Raw genomic sequence first — 22,743 nt, forward strand, 5'->3', positions numbered from 1 at the left:
GTTACTATGGGAGCTAACATCATCACTCATGGAAAAAATTGGGCTTATTGGATCCACAAGAGTTTCAGCTTTCCAGTCATACCCAGTTTATACAATTCCAAACTGGTCAGGGATGCCAGTATGCAGAAATATTCAAATACAGTAGGCGAAAACAACACATTTATAACGCATGATTTTTGCCCAAAACTTCATGGGACTAAGATAAAGCGAGCATATCTGCAAAGTGGAGACTTGTCAGTAACCATAGAAAGCATTGTTATTCAGATATCTTGAGGTCAGTGGTCAAGAGACTTGTGAAATGTCTGTGCAGTTACTCCCTCGCCAAAATCCAGCCTAACTTTGAAACGTTATTTAGCCTCTTCCTGAGAAGATGGCATGACAAAACTCAGCTCGCTGCAGCCTCTTAAAGAGACGTAAGAGATCTGTAAGGTTTTGAGGTTTTAGCAAAAACAGCCGATAGTTTCAAAGATAGTGCCAAAGCAATCAGAAAAAAATGATCAGACCCTGGATGTCAGGAAAGAGTGAGGCTTTGTTCTGATGATCAATCAGCTCTGATCAGATTACAGAACAGTCTCTACTGTGTGGCCAGTGATTGGCTGACTCTCATATAAACAGGCCGTCCTGATGTTCCAGCTTCTTTTTCATGGATACTATAAGTAAGTAGAGGGAGTGCTGCAACTTACTATAATCAATGTTATGTGTTTCTTTTTAGACAAATCCATATATCAGATGTAAATTTAGATACTTTAGCGAGTGATTAAGTACTATTTGGGGGCATCTGTTGATGTTATCATCGTGTAATCACCTGAAACGAAGAGTAGTTGTGTTTTGTTGCCTTAAAATGAGCTGTTTTTATCTAGAAACGGAGCAGATCCTCTTCTAAGGAGTTTGCCAGGTTGTTTCTACAGTGGCCCGACACGGACAAATCAAACACGAGCTCAGAGTTCACGACTTCCTGTGTCGTAAACACGAACTCCCGAGTTCCATCTGAACACAGAGTATTTAGATTAACACCTTCTCTTCTTCTACATCCCAGAGGTCCAGTCTGCACCAGTTACTGTTGGGCGATTCCAGGTGACACCCAGCATGCACATCCCAGTGCCCGCTGCACCAGTAGGCGCTGCCCCTGCTGCACCCGCACCTGCCCCAGCAGACAGCAACAGCACGTCATCAGAGAGCAGCACAGAGGAGCAGGGGGAGTCTGAGACCAGCATGGGCACCTCCCTCACCATGTCCCCTCCTCACCCGCACCCCCACAGAGGCTCGACCACGGGGGTCCTCCAGGAGGTTGATGGGCAGGTGGGATGGAGCCAGGAGCAGCAGCAGGACAGAGAAGAAGAGGAGGAGGAAGAAGAGGAGGAGGAGGAGGAGGAGGAAGAGATTGTCGAGGAACGACAGAGGACGAGGAAGAGGAGTCGGAGGAGAGCGTACAGCCTGAGCCTGATGGGAACGTCTGCGGACAGCGGACTCTCAGTGACGGCGACTGAGATGGAGGGGAGGCTGTGGGACGGAGGGGCAGGCAGCCCACAGTACAGCAACGCTCTTCACCACTTGTGGATGATGACTTACAACCGTAATGCTCCCTACATGAGCAGCGATGACTCGGACAGTGACGACTCCGACATGCTGGAGGAGCTTCAGGAGCTCAGAGACAAGTAAGTGACACCACTAAGGAAACAGAGTTCATCACTGAGTAGGTGCTACTGACAGAATATAAACCTAAAACAGAGGACGACACTGAGAAGAGGAGAGGACAAGAACTTTGACCAGAGCTCTGACACTCCCTCTTTTAAACGACTTTTATGATCTGTGGTGAAACTTTGGACTGAATGTTTTGGTGTAACAGAAGACAGTCGCAAATGAGACATCATAAAGGTGTCATTGTTTTACTCTGTTTTACTCAGCCTTTAACGACTTACATTGTCACTTTGTGTCTCTGTTCAGACACCTGACAGAGGTGCAGGCTCTGCAGGCCGCCCAGAAGAGAGAGATCGAGGAGCTGTATGAGAAGATGGGGAAGGTTCCCCCTCCAGGCATCGTCTCTCCTGCTGCTATGCTGTCCAGTCGACAGCGCCGCCTGTCCAAGGGGAGCAGCTTCTCCTCGTCCCGCAGGAACAGCCTGCAGCGCCTGGACATGTTGCCACTCCAAGGTAAGCCAGAATATCCACATCTATTAAAACCTAGTGACTATGTGACAACCTGATGTCTAAATATGTTTTTTGAAATGCGCGTTTGTTTCCCCAGGTATCATTAGGAGAAACTCTCTTGGAGGCAGCAGCAGCGGCTCCCAGGATAAACCAAGCAAAGGCGTCACCTTTGCAACTGACATTAGCAGAATGGTGAGTGAACGCTGCATTAAATAAAACTTCATATACTATTATTTACTTATTAAACTTGAATGAATATATATATATATATGTATATATATGGAGGATGAAAAATGACATAAATATCAATAGATAAATAAATTATCAAAAAATGGATCAATAAATAAATAAATAGATACAAAAATACATTTATAAAAGAATAAATAAATGCTGAAATAAAAAATTAAATGCATAAATAAAGAAGCTCCTGGACCTCCTACCTCTTAAACATACAGACAGAAATACAAAAATAAAAAAAGGAAGTTGTACAAATAAATCTGAAATGTTTGTTTATTTTGGTCCTGTTTAATTTTTAATGTTTATTTATGCATTTATCTATTTATTTCAATGTGTATTCTTTTTCAGTTTTTTATTTATGCATTTATTTATTTTTTAACATATTTATTACTGTATTGATTTATTCATGTATTTACATTTATTTATTTATTTATTTATTTATTCCTGTAGTTATTTAAACATTTATTTAATTTTATATTATTTATTCCTGTATTTATTTATTTATATGATAGACTTATATTATACATATTTAGATAAATGTATTTATTTATTCGTGTTTTTATTTAAAGATTTTTATATATTTATTTATTTGTACATTTATTTTTGTATTTATTTATTTACATATTTATTCATTTATTCCTGTGATAGTTTATTTGTACATGTATTTATTTACATATTCATTTATTCCTGTATTTATTTATACATTCATTTTTTTATTGATACTTAGGTCATTTTTCATCCTCCATTCAAAAAAATCCTGTTCTAACTTTATGTATTTATTTTCTTTTTGTTTTCCTAGTAAGAAACTCTCAGCCGAGCACGCTGTATATCTGGACTACCTCATCTGAAGTGAGACTGCAGTGGTCAAACCCGTCCTGTAGTTGGATCGCTTTAACACTTTTCACTGGCACACCGATCAGCAAACTGTTTCCTCCTGCCGGTGGTCATTTACCTCAACGTGTATATAAACTGTCGTCAGTGAAGCTGGATTTACACAGGAACTGTAACATCCAGTTTTCAGCCCTTCATCAGATCTGGTGAACTTGTTGTAGCCGAAGGACACAAAACCTTCTGGTCTGGTTCATGTTAAAAATGACAAGTTCATTATTGCTCTCTTGTAAATCAACTGTCAGACCCAACGGTTCAGAACGAAACGACTCCAGTTCAGGCTGACACGTTACTCTGCAGACAGATTGTTGCCTCCGTTTGTTTGTCTGTTTGTCAGCAGCATAACGGAATAACAGCTGGCCCGATTTTAATGAAACCTGGTGGAAGGGTGTAGCACGGGCCAAGGAAGAACCTTTTTAAATTTCTCATCACAGGGCAGATACACAAATTATTTTTCACTTTTGTTAACATTGCGAGACAGGGCATCTGGCCTTGGCGGAGGTCTGCGCTATCTGGGTGCCCTTCTGGTTTTTAAAGCACGCTTTTAGCATTAACGCAGTCAAGCGATGGTACAAAGTGCTGCAGAGCTGTGGCACTTTACTTCGACTTTGACCCAGAATGAAGTTAGTTCCTGTTTTCCTGCTTGTCTGATTCACTGCCGTTAATCAATGTGAGCACAGTAATGTGAACCACAGCGAGGCTCTGACACTTCTGACAGTTGTCGTACACAGATGGCAACATTTTGGGATAATCTCGCAACTTTTTTTGCTGTAGTTTGTTGATGATGTCTCAGCACCTGCTGACTGCACAGTAAACACCCTCTGATCATTGCCTGTCAGGGGCGGACCAGAGCGGGTTAGATGCATTGTACAGTTCAAATATGTGTTATGAAAACCTTTTGTTGTAGGACATCTTCGGTTTCTTCTGTGATTTTGACATCTTTTAGGATGACGTACACGTTCTCTAGACTCAGCCTTGACACTTTTAGATTTAGTAAAAATGATTTTTCACATTGCACAGCAGTACAATAAGGAGATAGTATCTCTATCAATGCATACATATGAAGATGTTATTGCTTCAGAAAGCAAACGCTGTACGACAGTTATAAATGTTTTCACGCTTCTGGAGAAAGAAAACTGTTTTTCCAACCAATTAAAGGTCCAGTGTGTAAGATTTAGAGGTATATATTGGCAGGAATGGAATATGATATAATAAGTATGTTTTCCTTTGTGTATAATCTAAACAGCCATTTTGTGTTCTCACGTTGGCTACTATAGTTAGCAGTGTCACATTTTTTTTTCAACATGAAACTGCTTTATCCAGTGTTTATACCGGTTTAAATCACCAGGTGCATTTGTTGTGGAGAGGAAGAGACCTCCGCGGATAATTCAGCTGACAGTTAAAACTTTCTCAACGTCCCGATCTTAAATTGTCAGAGAAAAAGGGTGAGCACACATTAGCAGGTGCTGGGCTAGCAACCCTTCTGCAATGTGCCAAACAGCATTAGAGAAACACTCAATTGTAACATGAAACTGCTTTGTTCGGTGTTTATACTAGTTTAAATCATCAAGACTGTTTCATTTGTAGAGGAAGAGACCTTTGTGGATAATTCGGCACTGAATGAAAACCTCTTAAACGTCCAGATCTTAAATTGTCAGAGAAAAAGTGTGAGCACACATTAGCAGCTGCTGGGCTAGCGACCCTTCTGCAATGTGTCAAACAGCATAGGAGAAGCCCTGATTTTTTTAACGTAAAACTCCTGATTTACTGGTTTAAATCACCAGGTGCATTTGTTTTATAGAGGAAGAGACCTCTGCTGATAATTCAGCTCCCAATAAAAACCTCCTGAACATCTGGATCTTAAATTGTCAGAGAAGAAGTGTGAGCACACATTAGCAGCTGCTGGGCTAGCGACCCTTCTGCAATGTGCAAAACTGCCTTGGAGAAACATTAAATTGTAACATAAAACTGCTTTATTCAGTGTTTATACTACTTTAAATCACCGGGTCCATTTATTTTGTAGAGTAAGAGACCTCTGCTGATAATTCGTCTCTGAATAAAAATCTCCTGAACGTCTGGAATGTTAAGTTATCAGAGAAAAATGTCAGCACACATTAGCAGGTGCTGGGCTCGGGGCCTGTGTCCAACATGCCAAACAGCTTTGGAAAAACACTGATTTGTCACATGAAACTGCTTTATTCAGGGTTTTTACCGGTTAAAATCATCTAGTCTGTTTGTTTTGGGGAGGAAGAGGCGTCTGTGGATAATTTGTCTCCCGGTAAAAACACGTATATTGGAGAAGTTTTGAGCTGTCTGCAATCCTCACCACTAGATGCCACTAAATCCTACACACTGTTCTTTTGAATGGGAGGTTTGGTTAAATAGTGCAGAAGACTTATTTTTCAAATACTTAAGCTGGTTTCAAATAATAAAAAAAATGATTTCTTTGCATAGATAAGTTGTGAAAAATCCACCTAGGTTTTAGACTACTGGCTTTCCTGTTGATTGTACATGTGTATATAGTAGAGTGCATTTATAGATCATGTTTACAAGTAAACTATACATGTCAGCAACCTTAATTCCTGCTCCAGCAAAAATCATACTTGTCGCTTGTTCCGTAGATCAAGCACCTCGTGCACTTTAGTAACTTCTACGTTTGTTCGCAATCATTTTAACACATTTGTGGATAAAACTGTGTTCACTCGAGGAAGAGCTGATGTTATATTTTTTCCCCATGAGGGAGGTAGAGAATATTCTCCAGTTTATGTTTGATCACAGTAATGACGATCTATGTTCCCACAGTTATATAATAATTAGTACACTGTGGGATTTAGAGAAATCAGTCCAAGCTGTGAATGTGTAGCTGTTGCCTTGTAAAAAATAATCCACAACACACTGAATCTTCTGGCAAAAGGAACTCCTGTAAGATTTCTCCAAAGTTCGTAATATATTCAAAGACATTTCAAAAATTTTGAATGTAAATATATAATTGTATTGCTTTCTGAAGCTGCTGCTGTCCTGCCATGCTGAATCTGTGCCTTTCCCTTACAATGTCTTATTTTATATTTTTACTCTCCAGATTTGGTGGCTAGATCAGACTCCATATATTAAATTTTGACAATAATAAATGAAATTGTAAATACCACGGCTCTTGTTTGTCATCTTTACTGCTTCACTCCGTCTTGTTTTCTCACATAAATAGTTACAGAGACATAATTCTGTATTAAAAAAAAAATCAAATACATTATATCTTTATTTTACAAATCATCACTTTATCAACATAAATGTTTGAACAGGTTGATCCGTGTGTCATTTCAGTGGTGTCACTGCCATTTCTCTGCTGTTAAAGGCCACTGTAGACTTAATATCATGAGACGATTAAGGTTAAGGATATTACCCTCTTACTGTGAGCTCATCAGCTGATCAGGGCTGGGAACTTGTTAGATAAGGGTTGTAATTGCTCTACAGTGTGGGCGTTTTTGAGTAGCATGTAAGGCCAGTGGATCAGTCCTTTCCACTGACAGGCAAACTTAATCAAAATCAAGACACATCTAGTTATAAGTCAGCAGCAGAACCTCATAATTAATCTTCACAATCAAGACAAAACAGAGTCCATCGCTGTGTCAACATTACAGCAGCCAGTTGTGGAATATAATTCAGTGGCATCAGTGTCCACATAAGTCCCTTCTCAGTTAAGTGCAGAACAGACACACAGTCCAACGACAGGCAGGTGATACATGCGCCTCAGTTGGCACCGGTCTTCGGTCCCTGCAGTCTCGCACGCCTGGCCTCCTCATCCATTTCATCCATGATCCGCTCCTGGGAGACGGAGTAAAATGTGTAGCCGTCTAGTTGGGGGGGCAAATGGTTAAGGAAAATATTTGACAGCAAGAAGAAAACTGTGACAAACACATGATGAGCAGCGTCAGTCAGGTGTTTGTATCCAGTTGCTTGAGAACAGAACATTTAGCCATGTGTCCTATCATACCCTCTCTGTCTTTGGAATCTAACACACTCAGTTGCCAGTTTATTAGATACACCAAGCTAAAACTAATGCAGTCTACTTCAACATCATTCCTGCAATAGTGCCACTCACTGTTGACTAAGGAAAAAAGTTGATAGTTGAAAAAGTGTTGTGCACCATAAGAAAAACAACAACAACATGATTTTAGTGGGAAAGGTGATTATTGCATTTAATTTTCATTGGAAAAAACTATTTCTGCTGGGGTCTGTACCAAACACGCATGTTCCCTCACATCTGGAATATGATTTGTAGGCTGGGACATCTCTGCAGCTCCACAATGCTTCATTTATAAAAGTATATTGAGACACATTTTACCTTTATTTAAAAAACTGCAAAATGGCCATAATGCAATTTCAATTATATTTTGATTAACAGTGCATTGTGCAGCCCTTTGTTGGCCTTCACTGGTGAATATACGGAAACTTATTTGACAGGAAAATTTTAAAAAGTAGATGACAGTTTTGTATGATAAAACAAACTAACAAAAGGTCAAGGTCGGTTAACATTTTGAGATAGTAAGTCAAAGTAAAAAAAAGTACAATTTTGACTTAGTAAGTTAGCTTACTCTACGATTAGTTTTTTAATTTTCATGTATTTATATTAGGGATGGTGGGGGGAAAAATCAATGCAGCACAGTAGCGCAATATTTAGCATTTTATCTGTCCCATAAAGCACTTCTGTGTTTTAAAAAGTGCTATACAAACAAAGTGTATTATTATTAATTTATATCCACTTCCTGATATAAATGTGCTTCCATATATTTATGACACCAGAAAAAAAGATGAGTTTATTCTGATATTTTTGTAAAAACAAAACAAAACACAACAACAATGAAACACTCACTGGGACAGCTCTCTTTTATAAGTTTTCAACACTGCCATCACTGGTACCCTGTGACGCATTCAGGAACAGGTGGAGGTAACACCGGGAGACATCAGGTGAACTGACCGTGGTTCACCTTCTGCTTCCTGCCTAATATAAGCTGTAGCTTCGGTACATTTAAAGCGTACAGTGTTTAAACGATTCGTGCTAATTAGTAAGTTACCCACAGATATTACAAATACAACATTACACCTGTTTTTTAGTGTCATAATGCGCCCCACACCACCTTAGTTAGGCTAACTGACATGTAACTTTATGTCATAGCTAGCATGTTAGCATCCTCTGAATAGGGAACTTTAAGCCTCGGACATTTTAGCTACATCCACCAGACAGTCAAACACAATAACTGCCAATGTCAACATGTGCAGATAAACTAGCGTTACGGGTTTATACAGTGTTATCCAACATTCAGGGACCCCTGAGTAGCGTTAGCATGCTAAGCTAACGTTACGTAGTTCACCTTGTGTTGACGTTAGTGCGCTCGGCAAGGATACAGATGCCCATGACGAGTGCTCCAATGGCGAGTCCCGTCGCGACGTTTCGTGTCCGCAGCTTCTGTGTCCTCTTCTTCCACTGCTCGAGCTCTACCTGTCGGATAAAATGCAGCTGCTCTTTCGAAAGACCCTCTTTAGTGGGGTCTATCCTGGTCGCAACGCGAGCATCGGACTCCTTCGGCGTCTTGTCGGCCATGTCTGCACTCTGCAGTCACTGAGGGTGTTTCACGCAGTTATACCAGCAGCTGTACTTTAAATGATCTACTGATTGAGGAGGCGTCTATTCCCGCTGTGAGCAGCCCACCAGTGTGTTGTGAGATCTACACTGAGCACCAGGAGCGCTACTACGTAACAGAGCCAACGGAACGAAACGGTGCAACATCCAAATGAGCCCCCAGTGCAGCTACATGGTTCCTAGTAGGAGACGTTGAATCGTTCCTCACGGTAAAAACCAAAACGGTCCAATGACGCCATCTTCTGGAAAATTCAAACTTAATTATTTTCTTTTCCAATTTATTTCTGACAAACAGGTTGTTTGTAAATGTAGCTTTTGTGTTTAAAGAAGACGACCGTTAGATAACGTTAGTGTAGTAAAATGGCGAAACAGTTCTTTTGTTCTCCAAGTGAAAATACAAGTTTTAAGTTTCGAGAAATTTCGTTTGACCTGCTCACAGATTTTCTTGTTAATCTCAACAAAAGAAACAAAGACAACCTCAACAGTTTATCAAAATGTAGCGGCAGCTTCAAAGACAGAAGACTTACGGGTGAGTAAGGTTAATATTAGCCTACAAGCTAACTTAAAGCTAACTGTAAAGCAGTTTGCACTTTAGCTTGCTAGCAAACAAAATGTATTATTGCGGTAATTTTGCCTGTTTTATGAGCCAAATGTATTTTCATCTGGGTTTATGTTTATAACCGTTATTTGGAGAAACACTGCAGTTCTTATTTATTATATTTCCTGGAAGTTACATCTCCATTCCTCTATGGGGCACCCAGGTAAACATCTGTTATATAAATTGTAATCTCTACAGTGCTTTTGATTATCTTAAACCACACACAGCTGTGGCAGTTAACCAGTGGGGAGCTTAATACACACTTCCTCTTTGCAGAATACTAGTTTTTAATTTTTTCACCCCTGCGAAACAGACTAAATCTAGTATGAGATAATCCATTAAAAAACAATCAAGCCACTTCATGTCACATGTTCTGGTCGTTTAATTTCTGGGATTAAATATGTAAAACTTTTTCAGCAATGTTTCGATGGCTAGTTGCCCTATCTATGTCCATGGCAATATTTGGAGTAACTCCCCAAGATGTTAAATTAAGTAGAGCCCATCATCCTGTGTAAAGGAAGGACTCTTCATCTCCAATATATGGACATTGGATTAAGGATGTTATGCATCATTTACCATTAAAGACCATTAAAGACACTATGGGCACTTTATAAACACCACTGTCCCCTGTGTTGTTTGTTTTTTGCACATACAATCACTTGCACTAGATATGCTCTCTTTAATCCACTGCTCATTTTTATTCATTGCTCGTTATCATCCATTTCTCTTTATTATTATTATTATTATTATTATTATTATTATTATTATTATTTATTGCCGCTTCTTGTATTTTTGTACTTTCTTTTGCATGCCTAGTTTTTAAAATTTTTAATCTGACTCTTTCTCCTCGACTGCTGTAACACTGGAATTTCTCAATTGTGGGATCAATAAAGGTGTATCTGATCTTATCTTATCTTTAAGGATCAATCGCACACACCATTTTTAAGTTTTGTGGCAAATATGGAAGCTGAAAAATTGTACTGAAACATGCTATACTCCCCTACTTATGTCACACACGTTAATTAATTTGTTGTCTTTTTTCCCTTTATTAAGAAAAATGTTTTTTTTCTTTCTTGTCTATTAGATTTCCTTTGACTGGTCAGGATTTCTCTGTTTGCTCCAGGGTTGATGGATGGGTGGGGTTGTCTTTTTGTCCTTAATAATTCTGTGTTTGTTTTTTAATACTGTGTATTAAAATAAAAATACAGTGTTAAAAAAACAACCCAAAAAAAATAGAAATAAGTAAATAAATAAACAGTAATACACAAGGTGTGTGTATGTGTACCCTCAGTGTAGAGTAAAATTCTATAGCAAATGTTTAAACCAAACAGGACCTCAACTTCACAGCTGTTCAATCAGGTATTATGAAACGCTGCCACACAATGCCAAAATTGTCTGTAGGTCCTCAGAAAGCAAACCGTATCTTTTCTATCTTAAAATATTGTAATGTATCTCTCACCCAGTGTTTAAAGTAGGGGGCCGGGGGGAGTCACCTGCTTCCAGTTAAGTGATGTAAGTGTTCTGGCTAAAATAGTGGCACAAGATATGCAATTTGACTGTTCCTTAGGGAGATGATTGTCCTCGCACTGAATACCAAAAATGGCTGTAAGAGGATTTGGATCAATTTTTTCCTCCAGTATTTTGGATTGGGCTGTAAAAATGGAGAATGGGTTACCCAAGAGCTTCGGGAAAAACCAAAATGTATGCAGGTGAATTTTAACATCTTTTCCAAGGGTCATCAACCGATGGATACATCTTTGAGATTCTGACCTCAGACAGATGAAGTCTGCGTACTACCTTGAACTGAATCAGACCATGCCTGGCACATGTTGATGGAGAATGTATTCTTGAGAATATTGGGCGGCAGTGTTTCAGTCTACAGAAACTTGGGTTGGGAACCAGAGGGTTGCCAATTCACGTCCCCGGAGAGGTGCTGGTTCGCTTCCTGCTCCCGCCACTGCACAGAACTCCCACCTGCTCAGAGGTGCCTGTCAATGGGCGGCCCCCTCGCTCTGACATCTCTCCATGGGATTAACTAAGATGTACAGGACTATCTCTATCTCACTGTACCCTGTCATCACTCTCAAGTCATTTATACACCTGGGATTGTGAGCCCTGTTATTATGGAGGCCACTTCTCATTACAAACTCCTCCAGGAAGCAGACCCCCCTTCCCCAGCTGCCAGCAGCACCAAGGAAAATATGAAATATCTGTAATTATTTTTATATAATTAAAGATTTATATTTTATATTTATAGATTCCTTGAGCAGCACTTCCATGAGGAGGAGCAGATGGAGAGCAGCGTTAATGACTTCTAATGAACATCTATATGCTTCCTTGTTGAGTTAAGATAGGATTTATTTAAATACTGTCATTTGGGATACTTCTGTTAGATGTTCTGTCTGTGTCTTTAACATGCTTCTCCCACTGTCAGTGCTGACAGTTTCCAAATGAATACTTTGGTTTCTTTCAGACTGACTGGTCAATAGAAAAACTGTCCAGTCACGATACAGTTTTGTCAGTGCTGGCTGGTGGGTGGTGTCGAGAACCCAGCATGGTCGTGATTCATGGTTGTTAAATGTCTTAATGGCGCGGCTCTCGGCTGATTTCACACAAAAATAGGTACACAGAAAAGACAGTCAGAGTTTGGTATTAATATTCTTTACTCACAGTGATTCCAGGACTTTATCTTGTCTTTACTGGACCATCTGGGCCTGTTATTTTATCTCATCATCTCGACTAGATGATTTGTTCCTTGATAAATGATGAAAAATATTAGTAATATTTTTAAATTAACATTACTGCAAAGAGATGAGCTCATACATGACTTTTAATAACCAACAATACCTGGAGATATATGGTTATTGTATTGATCCCATTTCACAAACCTACATGATTTCCTACTTTACACAGTTTTCCTCAAACACATTCACTGCCTGACAACTTCCTCTCTTCAAATGTGTTTTGAATACTCTGCGTGTAGCCTGTCAGCTCTGTCCCAACATGCTGAGCTCAATTCTGTTTTGTTCTCTGCTTTTGCTAACGCTCTGCCTCCCTCTCTTGTTTTCCTGTACTTAGAATACATCCTCCTGATAACTAAAGAGCTGAGACTTGATCCGCTGGCTGGATACCATGCCATTGAGTTACTTCAAAGGTAAGAAGGAGCTGCATGTTTGCTTTTCCCCGCCACTCCCATAACAATATTGGCTTAACCTTTATTTGAATAATTATCTCACCCAGGTTCATGGTCAAACACCTTACAGATCTACTGACCACACCCACACCTCAAGGTGCAGCCGCTGATCAACCAGGAAGTTATGAGGATGCTGTGTTTGACAAGCTGAAGGAGAAATTCCCTCTCATTGTTTTCTCCTGTGTGCAGCTGGCAAGCAAACTGTCTTTGCACAGTCATGTAAGGTCTTCACTGCGTACGATAAATTAACCTTTAATGCACTGTGATTAGAAATAAACAAATCTCCTCATAATTTCTCAAATATTTTCTAGATAATCGACAACAACACTGCTGTGCGCTTTCTACATGCAGTCGGTCACAATGTTACCAAGCAGACTGTCTTGGAATCAGAGCTGATGGTCTTGAAAGGGCTTGAATTTAAATTAAATGCTCCTAACCCACTGACATATGTGGAAATCCTTCTGGAGGTGCTTGGTAAGATATTGTACTTAAATACAGAGCAACTGATATGGAGGACAAAAGATGACAAAAGTATCACTAAATAAATAAATAAATAAATACAGGAATTAATAAATAAACACAGAAATAAATGAATAGATAAACTAATAAATAAATGACGAAGAAGATATGGAAATAAATAAATGCATCATTAAGGAGATAAATGCAGAGGTTAGGACCTCCTACCTTAATAACACATACAGAAATACAAAATTAAATAAATATAGCTGTACAAAAATGTAGAAACAAGACATTTATTTATTTATTTTATGTTTAATTATCAACTTTTATATTTTTATTTATACATTTATTTGTTTATTTCCAGATTTATTTATTAATGCATTTATTTATGTCTGTATATATTTCAGCATACTTTTATTTTCTAATTTTTTTAATACACTTTGTTCTTATACTTTATTTGTTGCTGTCTTTATTTATAGTTGATTATTTATTTCCATCTTCATGTATTTTTCTGTATTTTTATTTATTTATTAATGCATTTATTTATGTCCGTGTATAGTTCAGCATATTTTTATTTTTGACATTTTATTTTGTATACTTTATTTTTATTTTTTATAATTATTCTTTTATTTTTTTTATTCCTGTATTTTTCTGTTTTTATTTACAGATTAATTTATTGATTTATTCGTTATTTATCAATGCAATTATTGTCTGTATATATTTCAGCATATTTTTATTTTTGATATATTTTATCATCTTTTTTTTAATTTATTCTTTTATTTATTTATTCCTGTATTTATGTATTCTTTTTATTAATTTATTCTTTATTTATTAATGCATTTATTTATGTGTATATATATTTCAGCATATTTTTATTTTTGATATTTAATCTTGAATAATTTTCATATATTATTTATTCTTTTGTTTATGTCTGTTTTTATTTATACATTTATTTCCATGATGTATTTTCCCTGTATTTATTTATACATTTATTTATTTATTTATTGACACTTCAGTCATTTTTAATCCTCCATAACTTATCAGTTAGTATCAGGATGTAACAAAAACTGACCAAAATTATTTCTATGAAGATATTTTAGTCACATCCACTGAGTAGCTGTGCTGACTAAACTGACTAAAAGGTGACTAAACTGTCATAGGTCACAATGAGCCATCCATCCCTGTCGAGCGCCTCTGTCAACTGTGCCACCACGTTCTCCAGTTCGTCAGCCTTCAGAGGACTGCCATCTACGACTCCTTGTTAGTCACCACCACTCAGTGTGTCGACCCACCCAGAGAACAGAGGTACTACGTCTCTCTTTAATCCACATTTTCTGACCAGCTGAGAAGTGTCTTTGCTGTTTAGGTTTCAAATTTTGTCATATGCCATCATGTTTCTCATGGCTTGCCGCCTGCAACACCTATACAGCTGTTAAATTATGACAATGAATGCAGCCTCAAACTGTTGGTGTAGCAGGCTATGAAACGTGCGGTAACTGTTTTTTGGCCACTTGAACAAAACTTGAACTTTTCTTGCAGCTCTGTTGTGGTTTCCACTAAGTCCTGAGGGAAGTATCAGGCTCTTTGGCTGCTAAATGTTCCACTACGTTCACCTGTCAGTCACTTACTTTGTCTGTCTAACATTTGGTGCTGAGAAGACAGTGTACAGTGAGGGTTTAGAGCTTTTAGATGTTAAAAAGTTGAAGAGAACTGCAGAGTCAGGTGATAACTCTGTGGCGTCATCACTGCTAGCGACCCCTGTCTTATTACACATAATCATTTGATCCGTTATTAACATAAAATATTGATTGTAGCTGCTCTAATACTAAACTTATCCTCATTAAACAGAGAGAAGTTTGTGACAGTGACTGAAGACTGCATGCTTCTGGGGGTTGGTGTCATCGCCGTGGCTGCGTTCATCCTTTGTGTCAGAGAATGGAAACAGGTGAAACACTTCTTATAGTTCTTAAAAGTTCACAATAGCATTTGTTTTCAGTGTTACAACCCTTTGAAACCCACATAGACTGATTTTTGTCTTATTTGGGTGGGTGGGGGGAGATAGATAGCAGGTCAACAGTATGTGCCACACAGAAGTTGTATACATCATCTGAAAGCTGAGAACCTGGGCGCCTACTTAAACTGTACAGTTAAGAGTGTATAGGGGGTTAGAACATTATCATTGAAGAATATCATTGCTATCCCTATGATCAATTCTGTCTCATAAGTTGTTGCAGAAATGTTGAGGTTGATACCATTTGTTACACAGTTCTGTGGCTAAATTTACCACACGAGAAGTGATAACAATGGTCATAAATGCCTCCACAACACCAAATTAAGACACCAAGACTTTGGACATTTGGAAATTTCTGTACGAACTGCATTTATCGGCAATTGGATGGCGAGCGCTTCTGTTTTGGAAACTGCTGAGAAACCCATTTGTTGTCAATATATCTATGAAAGCCATCCATCCTCTGAACCATCCTCTGAAGGTTCATGGGGCTGTGATTATCCCAGAGGTCACAATAGGTCATTTTATACAGTGATGTATGTTTAAAAGAAATGGTGTCACAACAACAAAATGGCTACTATGGGGGCTGACATCATCACACATGAGTAAAACTGTACTCATTGAATTCACAAGAGTCTCAGCTTTCCAGTCATACCCAAGTTTGCAATTCCAAGACTGCGAAAATATATACTGTACCGCATGCAAAAAAGTACATGTTTTTGCCCTGAACTGCTTTGGATTAGCATAAAGTGGGCATGTCTCTAAAGGGGAGACTCGTGGGTATCCAGAGAACCTATTTTCATTCAGACATCTTGAGGTGAGAGGTCAAGAGACCTGGAAATGGCCATGCCGTTTGTCCTTCCGCCCAAATTTTGCCCACTACAATAATGTCAGCTGGGATTCCTGGCAGCTTGTTGGGTCTCAGAGGGTTAAATGCTGAAACTGTGGACAGCATATGCAGCCACATCAAAGCATATCAAGTCATCTGCCTAGTCCAAGTTTAGTTAATGTACTTAATTTGTCACAAATACGTTCCATACAAACTGTTTTTGTTGATGTAGGCTTACTCTTGATACTTTTAATACATTGCAGGTTGTGGAAGAACTGAGCCACATCACAGGAATCTCACAGAGGAGCATCAGCGATTTTGCTCACGTGACACTGATGCACATTGTTAGAACCAGTTCCCCTGTAGCATAGACTTGAGTCTCAAGAAGTTTGACTTCTAGTAGTGGTAGCTGGTGCAGAACGTGTGCACCTTTGTGAGATGAGTGGAATAAAACATGAAACAGAATGAACAGAAATATCCAGTGTAATGAAATGATGCCAGAGGAACAAATCACTAAAGAGGCACTGGATGGTAAATGTATTAAAACATATTGTATTAAACAATAACTTAATCCTAATATGCTGTATGTCTTCACTGCTTTTACTATTCCTGTGCTACATTGATCTGCTCACTTGAATTAGATGCACAGTGGTTTATTGTTGTACTTAGTATTGAGTTACTCATCAGCCAAGATGTTAAAAATAAGGGTTTGGCTGAGGATCAAGTGTCAGGTGACTCTGGTGACTGGTGAGGGGTTCTTCCTCTCTCTGAATCCTCTGAGTCTCATCCTCACTAGAAAAGCGGCAGCCACAGCAAAACCTAAGAACAGAGTTTATAATCCCACTTAATACCAAGAAAAATCAGTTTTCAATCTGTATAATAATATAATGTCCTTCAGTTTATCATAGAGTATTTCAAATATGTTTGGAAACAGAACATTGTTTGTTTTGGTTGGTCCAATATGGGACTTGTATCAAATCAATCAACCCTTTTGCCAGAATAAATGTTGGCATTGTATGTTTACGAAAGCCACAGATATGTTGTATTTGCATATTATTGTGTAGTAGATACATTCACACTTCATGGTTTAACAATGCTGTGGTTAAAAATGCTTGTTTATGGTTACAAAAAACATGTTTGGGGGCTAAAAACCTGCTGGTAAAACAGCCACAAGTTGGTTAAAAAAAGTCACAGAAAACACTTAAAAACACGCACAATTTGGGGCTAAATATCTGCTGGAAAAACAGCCACAAATCACTACAATTACTACTGTTGGGGGCTAAAAATCAGCAGTAAACACAGGCAGGGGTTGTTTAAGAACATGCACATTTAGGGGCCTAAAAATCTGAGGAAAAACAGTCAGGTCCCTAAAGAACACCGACGTTGCAGGCTAAACACAGCCACAATTCACTTAGAGATACCCATGTCTGGGGGCTAAAAACAGCAAGAAGAGCAGCCATGAGTCTTTTAAAAACACCCTTGTATGGGGACTAAAAAGCTGCTGGAAAAACAGCCACAAGTCACTAAAAACAACCTCTACTGGGAGCTAAAAATCAGCAGTAAACACAGCCATTGGTTGTTTAAAAACATCCACATATAGGAGTCTAAAAACCACAGGTAAAACAGTGACCGGTCACTGAAGAAAACTCATGGTTAGGGGCTAAAAAGCACCTGGAAAAACAGCCACAAGTCGCTAAAAGACACCCTTGTTTGGGGGCTTAAAAGCCGAAGGAAACACAGCCACTGATCACTTAAAAACACCCATGTTTGGGGGCAAAAAAGTAGCAAGAAAAACAGCCACTGGTCGCTAAAAAACATTGTTTGAGGGCTAAAATGCACCTGGGAAACAGCCAGGGGTCACTATAAACCATCCTTGTTTGGGAGCTAAACAGCCAGAGGAAACATAGCCATGTGTCATGTAAAAACACCGTCTTTTGGGGGCTAAAAAGCAGCAGGTAACACAGCAACGGATCCCCGAAAAACACCCACGTTTGGGGCCTAAAAAGCCGCTAGAAACACAGCAATAACTTGCTGAAACACAACCAGTTGTGTTGTTTATTGGTCTCGAACCGTGGTCTGCAGCTTGGCAAGCGTCTCGCCTTGTGACACGCCATTCATTCCTTCCCCATCCCAATGACAGTCATATTCTACATTACTTAAAAACATTGATATGATTTGTAAGACACGTGCATATGTCATGTGTTCCTGCTTTGCAGAAACAGTAACATCTTCAGGCCGGGCTGCGTTTGGTCTGACTAATGCATACACATCCAGGTAATAATTAATTTCAAAGTTCAAGGCAGTTCCCTTCCCATATCAAAACACTGATAAATATAAATCTATTCATAGTGGTAACATTCAACAGCAGCCTCTGAGGAGACCTGATGGCTCTGCGGTGTTTCCCATGTAATTGCAACATTCTGGGTTTGACCTCCAAACACCTCGGTGCTAAAAGTAACAAATTCAGAGCCAATTATTCTCTTTGTATGCTTCCATGTGGGTCGTCCTGTTCTGTTCAGTACTATGCTGAATAAAAACAATCTTCAAGAAGGTACAGTTACCCTGGGGAGTGGGTTGGAATATGTTACCAGCTCTGATTACGTCTGTTTCTCCTCGTAGAAACAGGGATGTCGTCAGTCTGAAAACAGGTGGGAGCAAAAGTGCTGTCATAAAGTGCGGCCATCATCTTTTTTTCCACCTGATTTTGACCACTGGCTGACTCTGTCTCAGTTTACCTGTGGCTATCTACTAACCTAACTCGATTCTTGAGCAGATCCATGCCTTCAGGCAGTCGAGGTGAATGAACCGCCACTGTTGCAGATCTGACATCTGGTCCTCTCTTAAATAATGACTTTGCTAGCATATGATTACATTTGTTTGTGCTTACAGTCTCTATGTTGCTGTTGTTTAGAGACTGGGTGTTTTGGGCAACAGCAGCCCCTCCCTTGGCTGCTTGACATTCTTGAACGTGTGCTCATTCTCTGATATCCCTAAACGCCATCAGGTCACTCATGTTCAGATTATCTCGCTGTCCAGAGGCACCCTCAGCAGAAGACTGCAGCCTGTCAGTAGTACAGTGGTCTTCCCCAATGTCAGAAAGCATCCCGCCCAAAAGATGCTCCTGAGTGGAGAGATCAGGCGTGTCTGTGATGTTGGCTCCCTGAAGCTCAGGGAGATGTTGGTGTGTCAGCCTCGGCCACATCACACAGCCCATATTGAGTCTGTCAGTGGTAGGTAGCACGTGAGCCCACCTTGTTTGCGCCAGGAGAGGATTGAGAGTGTATCCACTGTGATCTGAAAGACTTGAAGATGTGAGAGAGAGGAGATCTTAACAAGTCACCTGACTCCTCCTCCTCTCCAGATTCACTGGACAATGTATGAAATGTGGGAACATGTGAGGCAGCGGTGGCACCTCCCAGGAAGTCGTCCGGAGCCTCAGCACTGGAGGGACGCTCAGAGTCTGCGGTATCCTCAGTGTTTGTTTTTCTGAAAAGGTGTTTCATCTGGCCAAATCTCCTCAGGAAGCCTCAGCTTTGTCTTTGCTTGCTCGCCTCCCCACCGGTGGATCCAATTAATCCTCTGTCTTTCGCATGCTCGGACCTGCGCTTGTTGTGATACTGCGCAGGGTCCGCTTTGTTGCCTTGGTAAGAGGAGATGCAAAAACACAGCAAAAGATATCAAACCTATTGGCTCGTGTTGAAACACAGCAGATATCAAATAACAGCTAATGAAACGGCATAGGAGCTGTAAAAATAAATGGACCTAAAGGTAGTGAGAAAACTGGCCAGTTGTGTGCTGCTTTATAACCTGCAGCACAAAATGTATCCTCGAAAACTTACATCTGGATGCCAGGGGGGCCTCTTCTCTGTGGGGAATCTTTGAAGTCGTTGCCAGCTCTGCAGTCATGCTCTGGGTTCCACTGGAGACAGCTTGAAGGCTGGACACAGAGCCTTTATTCGATGGGCTCCCTGGCTCAGACGAAGCACTTTTCTCAGAGCTGCAGGGGGGCGACTGCAGGTGGCAAGCAAAGAGGTTTTGGAGTGTACATTTGTGTGACTTAAGAGGGGCACTGGATGCTGCTATACAGAAACTGTGGTATGAGTATGTTCCACAGATGGGGTAGTTTCTAATTATGTGGTGCAAGCTCTTGCTGTGGTGTTGTTTAAGTTGTTACCTCTCAGGTGTGTCCTGTGTCACCCCTGTATCTGCCCTCTCTTTCTCCCCTCGATCCTGACTCTGACACATTGAAAAGAGGCAGTGAGACAGTGGATGGCAAGGACGAATGTTTCAGCACCCTGACCCTCCCAGTTTTGAGTACAATGCTGAAACACAAAGTAGTTTACAGTGTCAGGGGTTTAATTACAACAAAACAGATGGCAGCTAGCCTGAGCAGAAGAACCTTTGAAGGTGTGAAACAATCCTGGGAAAGTAAGTCTGTAGCAAAGTGTAACACCTGTGTTCACCAGCAGGAGCATAGAGAAGCAGTTAGAGCTACAGGCTACAGTGAGGCTACAAACAGAGTTCATATGACGCTTTTCCAAACAACTTTTTATGTCCGGGCTGCAGCACACTTGGATCACTACGGATGAGCAGTATGGAGATACTTTGTGGATTCAATATTGTGTTCTTGGACGTTAGTCTGGGGCGCCGTCTACCATTAGGTGTGCTAGCCGCTCCCCCCGCCGATCTCCGCAAGGGATGTGAGGACTCAAACTTCACCAGGGCCTCCATCGGCATATGGGTGAGTAGATAATGGCTGAATTTTCATTTTTGGGTTATGGGTGAGTAGATAATGGCTGAATTTTCATTTTTGGGTGCACTATCCCTTTAAGGGTCTGGGAGAATACTCGATTCTGATTGGCTGAGGTGTGTCAGTTAAAAACTGATACTGTACAACTACAAAGTAGTTCCGGGGAAACTGTCTGTTCACCGTTCTAAATTAATGCGCCAACTACTTAACAGCCCACGCTTGTATCAAATATGAGTAAAGGCCCTGACACACCTGGCGACGGTTGGCCGTAGGTCAAAGTCGGGCCGTTGGTGGGCGTCTGCCGCCATGGTGTGTCCCTCGCCGTTGGCCCTCGTTGGCATCAGTTGGCCTGTCTTTTCCGCCATTAATCATGTGGAGGCCGTCGGTGAATAAAATCACTTTGATTGACAGTTCAGCCAGCGCACGAGAGGAGAAACGGAAGTGAGAAATGTAAACCAACAGCTAAAGACAAAAAGGAGTGAGGTAGAAACAAACTTGTTATTTAAGGTAAGACAATTTTTTAAACTATTGTCTTAATCAGAAACATTTCCTGGTGGTTTGTGTAATTGTCTCCTGACACACGGTAATATTGCTATTTTCTTTCAACACTGGATTGTGCTGTTAATATGCTAACTGGCTAACTACCCTCAAGACCGTCTTCCGGTTTCCTATTTGAATGGCAAATACAGACGGCCGCCATATTAAGCTGAAAATAACATCAACAATCTGACCCTTTTAGAGCTAAAATTACATTTATTAACAACATAAGAGACTGGTTCAAACCAGTTACTTTTGACAAAAACTCCACACTTGCGTTTTCTGTACTGGTTTAAGATGAAGGAAACATGATAATTCATTATGACCATTAATTATATTACAACAATATTTAACACCAGTGTTACAAATTTAACTTACGTTTTAAGACAAATTGATGTTAAAGATGATGTCAGTTAAAGTGAAACTGGGGTTGTAGCTGTAAATACCACCGCAGATTCGTTTCCATGGAGATGTACGTCGCGTTCACGTACATAGAGATGTGTATGACAAACGTGGATGTAACATTTTATTATTTATTTTAAAGTTAGTTAGTTAGTTTCTTACTTCTTGTTGTGGCCAATGTATTATTGTTATTTACTTATTTAAGAAGGGAGAGATGGCTGGGGTGTGACTTTTTAACTTTATTTCTTATTTTGACCCTCCCCAGAGGTACAGATATTTTTCCCTCAGCCTCCCAGAGTTCCTTGCGGGAAATGCATAGCCCTCCCGCCACAATAAATTAGTAATTCGATTTTTAAAACTTATCCTTCAGTGTTTGAAAACTGAAATGTATAAGTTAAAGATGGAATCCTGAAGTTGAAAAAAGCTTCGGGTTTCCACTCTGAAATAGCAGAAATAGCTCAGATCTGGTTATGTTTTTGTTTTTGAAGGAAGCGTTCCTAGCACATGATGTGTTCAAGTACCTTCTGAAATGTGAAAATCCAATGATTTGTTTCAGTAAATAAATTTTGGTGATTTTTAAAGATAAGATTGGAAGGCATGTTAAATAATGGTGGTTTAAAATTAAAGTTTAAATTTGTATGATATTTCCTGTGACTTGTCAAACAATGACTTGGTCCCACCTCTGCCTTTTTAGTATCTTGAACAAACTCACAAAAGACTAGAAATAATGTTCTTTTTAGGCGTTGTACATGTTGGGTTATTGCCTCATGGGGCACACATTTTAATACTTTTATTTCTGAATACAGACTTGCGTCTGGATCTCTGCCCCCTCATGACCACATATAACTGATAAAAGCACAGATTCTCTGATCTCTCAGTCTGCCATTAGCATAGCATCTGAGAGTGGTTTAAAGATACTAACATCACACATATAACTGTGCCAGAGGAGCCGGAGCTCCAGTAGATTAGCAGAAGATCCGGGGCCAGGCTTCATTGAGTCACTCCCTGGCTCCCCACGACTCCGCTGATCTCCCCGCAATCTTGTGTTAGGCCCCATTAA

At 39.8% G+C, this 22,743-nt stretch overlaps 4 protein-coding genes across 6 annotated transcripts in view; 3 read left to right on the top strand and 1 right to left on the bottom strand.

Annotated features, from left to right (window-relative positions):
- Positions 1-6,414, top strand: part of wnk4a (WNK lysine deficient protein kinase 4a) — a 64,597-nt gene extending 58,183 nt beyond the window's left edge. For all 3 annotated transcript variants that reach the window (XM_050059808.1, XM_050059810.1, XM_050059809.1), the window contains 4 exons: positions 1,037-1,655; positions 1,945-2,150; positions 2,245-2,339; positions 3,184-6,414. In XM_050059808.1, the coding sequence (XP_049915765.1) occupies positions 1,037-1,655; positions 1,945-2,150; positions 2,245-2,339; positions 3,184-3,186 (923 nt within the window). In that variant the 3' untranslated portion in view covers positions 3,187-6,414. The remainder of the gene's footprint in view (positions 1-1,036; positions 1,656-1,944; positions 2,151-2,244; positions 2,340-3,183) is intronic.
- A 93-nt stretch (positions 6,415-6,507) lies between these two features.
- Positions 6,508-9,023, bottom strand: LOC126399677 (cytochrome c oxidase assembly factor 3 homolog, mitochondrial). Its single transcript, XM_050059828.1, has 2 exons — positions 8,673-9,023; positions 6,508-7,120 (listed from the first exon to the last, which is right to left on the bottom strand). The coding sequence occupies exons 1-2, from the start codon at positions 8,866-8,868 to the stop codon at positions 7,017-7,019; spliced, it is 300 nt and encodes a 99-aa protein (XP_049915785.1). The 5' UTR covers positions 8,869-9,023; the 3' UTR covers positions 6,508-7,016.
- A 103-nt stretch (positions 9,024-9,126) lies between these two features.
- On the top strand, positions 9,127-16,549 carry cntd1 (cyclin N-terminal domain containing 1). Its single transcript, XM_050059822.1, has 7 exons — positions 9,127-9,436; positions 12,584-12,659; positions 12,746-12,917; positions 13,010-13,172; positions 14,318-14,462; positions 15,006-15,102; positions 16,258-16,549. The coding sequence occupies exons 1-7, from the start codon at positions 9,268-9,270 to the stop codon at positions 16,363-16,365; spliced, it is 930 nt and encodes a 309-aa protein (XP_049915779.1). The 5' UTR covers positions 9,127-9,267; the 3' UTR covers positions 16,366-16,549.
- A 4,606-nt stretch (positions 16,550-21,155) lies between these two features.
- tanc2b (tetratricopeptide repeat, ankyrin repeat and coiled-coil containing 2b) overlaps positions 21,156-22,743 on the top strand; it is a 253,724-nt gene continuing 252,136 nt past the window's right edge. The window contains exon 1 of the mRNA XM_050059794.1: positions 21,156-21,251. The gene's annotated coding sequence lies outside the window, so the exon portion shown is untranslated. The remainder of the gene's footprint in view (positions 21,252-22,743) is intronic.

The sequence above is a fragment of the Epinephelus moara genome, chromosome 13 (assembly GCF_006386435.1).
Source record: "Epinephelus moara isolate mb chromosome 13, YSFRI_EMoa_1.0, whole genome shotgun sequence".
NCBI classification, from domain to species: Eukaryota; Metazoa; Chordata; class Actinopteri; order Perciformes; family Serranidae; genus Epinephelus; species Epinephelus moara.

Bases quoted from the DNA above. Each gene is read 5' to 3' on its own strand.
- LOC126399677 (XM_050059828.1), bottom strand. From the start codon at position 8,868: ATGGCCGACAAGACGCCGAAGGAGTCCGATGCTCGCGTTGCGACCAGG. The intron at 7,121-8,672 runs GTATCCTTGCCG...CCCCCCAACTAG, and splicing joins AGCACTCGTCATGGGCATCT to ACGGCTACACATTTTACTCC.
- cntd1 (XM_050059822.1), top strand. From the start codon at position 9,268: ATGGCGAAACAGTTCTTTTGTTCTCCAAGTGAAAATACAAGTTTTAAG. The intron at 12,660-12,745 runs GTAAGAAGGAGC...TATCTCACCCAG, and splicing joins GCCATTGAGTTACTTCAAAG to GTTCATGGTCAAACACCTTA. The intron at 12,918-13,009 runs GTAAGGTCTTCA...AATATTTTCTAG, and splicing joins AACTGTCTTTGCACAGTCAT to ATAATCGACAACAACACTGC.